Genomic DNA, 5,987 nt, shown 5'->3' with positions numbered 1-5,987 from the left:
TTGATGATGAGACAAACAAGATATATTCACACACTAAAGTTATACTTTGGACTGCTTTTGTTCAACTTTAGGAAAGAACATCATCAAAGCAATTACATCATGCGTACAGATTATTTGAACCTACACACAAAATCAATACAAGACTAAGACCACACACACCCTGCAAAGCTCAAGATACATATGCTAAAAGCAATACACTTTCTAAAGCTTAGATCACATCAACATCCAACATAATATATATATATATATATATATATATATATAGAGAGAGAGAGAGAGAGAGAGAGAGAGAGAGAGAGATTCTTTCTTTTTGGTCCATAGACTTAGAGGCATGTTTGTTGGTAACTAGCCAGATTGTTCTGATGAAATTTCTATATTGATCTGAGGGCCGTTACCTACTAGGTCAACCTCGTCGTTCTGGGGTCCAGTGTGGGGCAGAGGGACTAAAATGAGCCGAGACCATCCTGGCATCTAACAGTTCAAGAATGGGTGCGAAATTGACACATCTTGGAGGCTTATATTGATTAATTGAAGCACCCCTTGAAATTGCATAGTCCATGAGCTCTTCAAATGTGCCATTTTTCACCACCCTTATCTCGAGTGGTCCGATTGAGTTGTCCGCTACTCGACCTTGCCTGTAGACCGAATTCATTGACTCTTCCATAACCAAGCAGCATTTGTTCAAGACCTCATGAGTTGGGGAATTTTCTGGATCTTTTACATGCAATTCCCAGTAAATAACATAATGTCCTGGGATTGTCTTAGTGTCGCCATGACTAGTGTACTCGACTACTCTAGTATCGAATTCATTTAGTAGCTCAGAAGCATTTTCAATGGCCTTTTGCAATTCTGACTCATCTGTCTTGTCCGAGTCAATGCTTAAGAGAACATTCTTTCTCCTTATGAACTTGAACTGGGGTGCCGAGTTGTAGAACCCCGTGACCAAGAGAATGTCACCAACTCTGTAACGACACAATCCTGAGTACGTGCTGATCACAAGCTCGTATTCTTTTCCAACCTCCAGGTCAGCCAGATCAACGAGACGGGGCGGAGAGTCACGTGACAGTGGCGTGGGATTGACTGGGTCATGTGGAATGAACTCAAAGTATCCCATATTAGGCATGATGGTGTAACATGTTTCAGAAGGCTTGGTCATTGGCTTTAAATTGAGCCCAAAATAACACTCAGATGAGGCATACATGGTACAGGGAAGTGGTAGCCCACCACTGTAATGATCAAGGGTGGGAATATATTGAGCCATTGCACCAGTAACAATCACATCAAGGTACTTTGTGTTTGGCCAAATTCTTGGGATGATGCTGGCCCAATTCTCACCTTCACACTCCTTAGTAATAAACTGAGAAAGTTCGGGGTTAGGTTTGAGAATTTTGGACATGCATTCCTTTATAGAAGGGTCTGTAATTCTAGGGCTTAATATCCCAGAGGAGATATCATCAGCAAGTTGCTTCCAGTTCAGTTGAAGGAATTTGATGGCCCGGAGTAGGCCGGAGGCGAAAACTGCCCCGACTCTGAGAACCTCTTCGCGCATGATTAGGCCACATAACATTTGTGTATACATGCTTTGGAATGAATCAGCGCAAAGAATGGCCTCATTAGGGCTAGTGTACACCAAGAAAGGATCATGTGGCCTCTTCTTGAACTGTTCACTTTTGTAGTAACTTGTGAGGACTGGACGTGCCGCTAGCCCACCTGGAGTCTTGGTTTCAGCCTTAATAAAAAGAAAGTAAAGGCCCTTCCCTTTGTCTAGTCCTGGCACATAGCTGTTTATATTTCAAGAGTTAATAAGTTTTATTGCAAGAAACATAATGAATATATTCCGATGAAGCAATAAGATATGAGTTAAAAACGAGGTTACTCACAGGTTCATCACGGGCATGAGAAGGCTGTATAACAGCTGTCTGCGGTCCATCTCTTCAGCAATCGTTGGCATAAGCTTTCTTTCTCCGGCCGACGTCCCAGAACTACAATTTTTCTAATCACTATTAATCCACTTTCAAAAGTATTTAGGCTTTAAACATATTCCTTCACCTTTTAAAGCAGAAAATATAGCTGAGAATCTGAGATATAGCATTTTATCTTTTTCCAATACCGATAGAAACTATCAGATTCTTACTTAGAAGACATGGATTTCTTGTTTTCAGAGACAAAGTGAATAAAATGTCAAAACTCAAAAGACTTCCACTTAAATGAATAAAATTCAGCAATATTAATTACGTGGATCCGTTCTGTGTGTCTTCACTATCTCAACAAAGAGACAAACTATTATTCATTATGTAAATCAGATTTTTATGAAGCACAAAACATGAAATTTTAAAGTAATAATCTAAAAGAGTTCCACCATCTTAACCTTGTCACAATTTTAAAAAAGCTAAGTAAAAATTCTACACTAGTTACTATGATTGAATGCATAATTGAAAGATAAATTCTATAATAGTTACCTAGTAAGAAATTCAGAGACGGGGTGGGACGAAAGGATAGGAGAGCGGTCACCGTTGGCAATACGTTGGATCTCCGGCTGAAGATCCTCGTACGTAACGATAGGAACCTTAGCCTTGTAAGCATCGCGGTCCGTAGCACCATTAAGTTGAAATCTCTGCAGATACTCAGTATTAGCATTTCTGCCCAGAATTTCACCAATAACCCTCTCTTGGACTGCATCACAATTCTTGGTCATATCTTCAATAAACTGAAGAGCCTTAGCATGTTTTTCGATTTCCAGATTGGCCACCGGAGTCGAGGCAGCCACGGGGGTCGAGACATCGGATTCAACAGCCATTATATCTGATCGAAAACGAAAAATCTGAAAATTATTTGAAGAAGGAATTGTATTCTTTTGGTGGAGCAATTAGTGAATGAACATGGATTTATATAGTGAAAAAGAGGGTTTCGGAAATGTTTTGCCACGTCAGGTGGGAAGAGGGACCAATATTTGATTTCTAACAACTTTGGACGGACTTCGACGGAGCATTGGTTTGTGTAGACATAAAATACTATTGGAATAGGAATTATATGCAATGGCAGGGGAACATTGGGACCCACTGGACGTCATCATGTTTTTAATGGGTTGACACCTGGGCCCAATATAATGCCACGTAAGCAGTTTCCAGCTTGAATATTTTGTCCCGACCCTGAGTTTGTTGGCCACGGAACAAACGATAGGCTGCCGGCGACCTAGGCAAACATTGTCATCGTTCTTGACATATGACAACCGATATTGTAAATTAATAATATTGTACATATTTAGGTACTTAAATACGAATTGATACTAAGGGGGTGTTTGATAGGTATTTTTATGTAAAAATGTATTTTAGAATAGTAAATTGACGTGAAATGTGTGGTTGAGAAATAAGGAAAAGTTTTTTTTATTTACGTGTAATATTAATTTAATAAATAATGTGTGGTTGAAAAGAAGAAAGAAAAATGCATTTTTAAAAAAATGACTATCAAACGGAACCTAAATAGATTTTAAATCGTTCGACATGAATAATAATATGAGATATTAGTGAAATAAAAAATAAGAACTACACACGAGTATAAGAAAATATAGGGTTGTCTAGTGTAAACTTCTTTCATAACTTTCGAACAAATTTGTTAAAAGAAAAGTAACTGCTAATTTATGAAATTGGAATACATCACTCAAATGCTTAGCCCCAAAGAACGCACTCAGAATTGAATGGCGTTATTTGTACATCATCGTGTATCTAATGATTTACAGATAAATGACATGAAATGAAGAAAAAAGATAACAAATATCATTACTCGTAATTTTAGATTGCATATACAATAAAAAGTAAAATGTCATTTTAGATATTTTTATCCAATATTGATAGGGCTTTTTGGGATAGGTTTCGTAGGGCGACTATCGATAGTTTTCATTATGAATAACATTATTCTTTTGTCTATGCTATATCCATAGATATCGGATATTAATTAACCTATCTGACAATGAAGAATAGATATTATTATTAAGTTTTAGAAATCAAAAAATAATTGTGGAAGTTAATGATGTGGTCATAATTATATTGTTGAATCTCAATCAATGGCGTAAAAAAAAAAATAGTTATGCATCAATCACGTGGGCATCCTCGATGTAATTTTTGGTTTGTAATTATTCTTCTTGTCGACTACTGCTGCGATCAACATAAGAATTTCAACAACTGATAAGGGTTTTTTAATATTCATTTGTTGGATAGCTTTTTCAATAGCGTAGAACGGTATCAATTCAATTAAGGATGTGTTTGATTACATTTATTTTTCATGAAAAATATCAGTTTTCCACCTAAATTCCTACTTTGAGTGTTTGATTGCTATTTTTTTTCCATGGAAAACATTTTCCAACTTTTGAAAATATGCCTAATTTTCCTTGAGTAGAGATGGTTTTTATTTTCCACAAAAGATGGAAAATATTTTGTTTTCTATGTGATATTTTCCATGTCAATCAAAGATCTTAATTATTTTTTAAATTCTTCATACACGAGTATTAATAAATAAAATTTCTAACAATTTAAAAGTAAATACAAGATTTGAATTAATATGGTATCACGTGGAGGAATTGAGAATTGATGTTCCATTTGAAAAGTCAGTTTTGTTAAAACGTGTACTCAAATCTTTGTATGCTGATTTTGATTTTTACATTTAATAGGTAGAATTTAACCTTTAACGTGTCATGGCAAGACCTTTAACTTGCAACCCAATTGCCTTTTTATATTTTAAATGAATTGAAATGCTATTTCAAGCTTTTTGAATTCGAAATTTGAAAATGCTTTTTAAAATGTTAACTTTGTTAAGAAAAATAACTTAAGTTTGTATATTTGATAATTGTTTTCACATTTAAATTCATTGTAATTTTACGCTTTATGTCAAAGAGTGTCGAATATATTAAAATAGTGAAAACTTAATAAACAATTTTTTTCTCTAACAATTGCGTGTATCAAATTTAAATTCATTGTAATTTTACGCTTTATGTCAAAGAGTTTTGAATATATTAAAATAGGAAAAACTTAAATAAACATTTTTTTTTAATCCCTAACAATTACGTACACGCTTGGACATAGAATAATAATCAACATAAAAGAGGATCTGCAGGCTTCCACAAAGTGACCACTTTATGCTTCTCATTTTTTTGTAAGATAGCACAACTAGTTATTTCGAATATCATCTCCTATTTGTTTGATGTTGATCAATATGTTTTATCATCAAAAAGGAAGTGCTATATTTAATAAAATGGTGTAGCTAGGAATATTTCGATTTCTTTTTAAGATTTGAAGCTAATGATGCTAATTCTTTTCTAAATATTGAATATATTAAAAATCGATATACACGAATTTAGATGCTAAAAAGTTCGGAATATTTTTTAATAAGTCCACAATCTTGCTGGTCTAGTGTCCCCTATCCCTATCTTTTTGAAAAAGGAAAAAAGAAAAAAGAAAAAAGGAGAATGTTGTAAATATCGAATGTTGAAGTTACACATGTCAAAAAACCAACTCAACAAATAAATTTCTAAATTAGCATTTCAATGAATTTACATTTTATATTGAGGATATGTTACAATATAACGTGTGTCATCCATTATATTGTATAAAGTTAGACATAATCAATTAAAGAAGAAAAATGTATAATATAATTTCCTAATATTAGGCTTGGAGCTTAAATAACTCACTCAGAACATTATTTAAAGGATTACGTGGTACGACGAGATTATATATATATATATATATATATATATATATAAAAGAAAATGAATTTAGTTTGGATCTTGATAAAATTATTTTGGTTCAATTCATCCCATTCAAAAATATAGTTCAAATAATCTCTTCATTTGTAGTAGTCTGGTTTCTGCCATTCCACTTTGTTGATTGCTTATTCATATTTATTTTACCAAATTAGTCACTCACTAACAAACATTATGGAGTTTTCAATAATATTAATAAAGAAATGAAGTAAAAAATTATTATTCTACATATCCT

General features: G+C 33.8%; 1 protein-coding gene across 1 annotated transcript; it reads right to left on the bottom strand.

Moving 5' to 3' along the window:
* On the bottom strand, positions 1 to 2,960 carry LOC111390207 (probable indole-3-acetic acid-amido synthetase GH3.1). Its single transcript, XM_023015212.1, has 3 exons — positions 2,460 to 2,960; positions 1,881 to 1,982; positions 1 to 1,781 (listed from the first exon to the last, which is right to left on the bottom strand). Exons 1-3 carry the CDS (start codon positions 2,795 to 2,797, stop codon positions 404 to 406), a joined length of 1,818 nt encoding a protein of 605 aa, XP_022870980.1. The 5' UTR covers positions 2,798 to 2,960; the 3' UTR covers positions 1 to 403.
* Between the last annotated feature and the right edge of the window lie 3,027 nt (positions 2,961 to 5,987).

The sequence above is a fragment of the Olea europaea genome, unplaced genomic scaffold (genome assembly GCF_002742605.1).
Source record: "Olea europaea var. sylvestris unplaced genomic scaffold, O_europaea_v1 scaffold661, whole genome shotgun sequence".
Taxonomy (NCBI): domain Eukaryota; kingdom Viridiplantae; phylum Streptophyta; class Magnoliopsida; order Lamiales; family Oleaceae; genus Olea; species Olea europaea.
This window is presented reverse-complemented; position numbering and strand designations above follow the sequence as displayed.

Coding starts and splice junctions, on each gene's coding strand:
- LOC111390207 (XM_023015212.1), bottom strand. CDS start 2,797: ATGGCTGTTGAATCCGATGTCTCGACCCCCGTGGCTGCCTCGACTCCG. Junction 1,983..2,459: donor GTCTCTGAATTTCTTACTAG/GTAACTATTATA, acceptor GAAAAATTGTAG/TTCTGGGACGTCGGCCGGAG. Junction 1,782..1,880: donor CTCATGCCCGTGATGAACCT/GTGAGTAACCTC, acceptor AAATATAAACAG/CTATGTGCCAGGACTAGACA.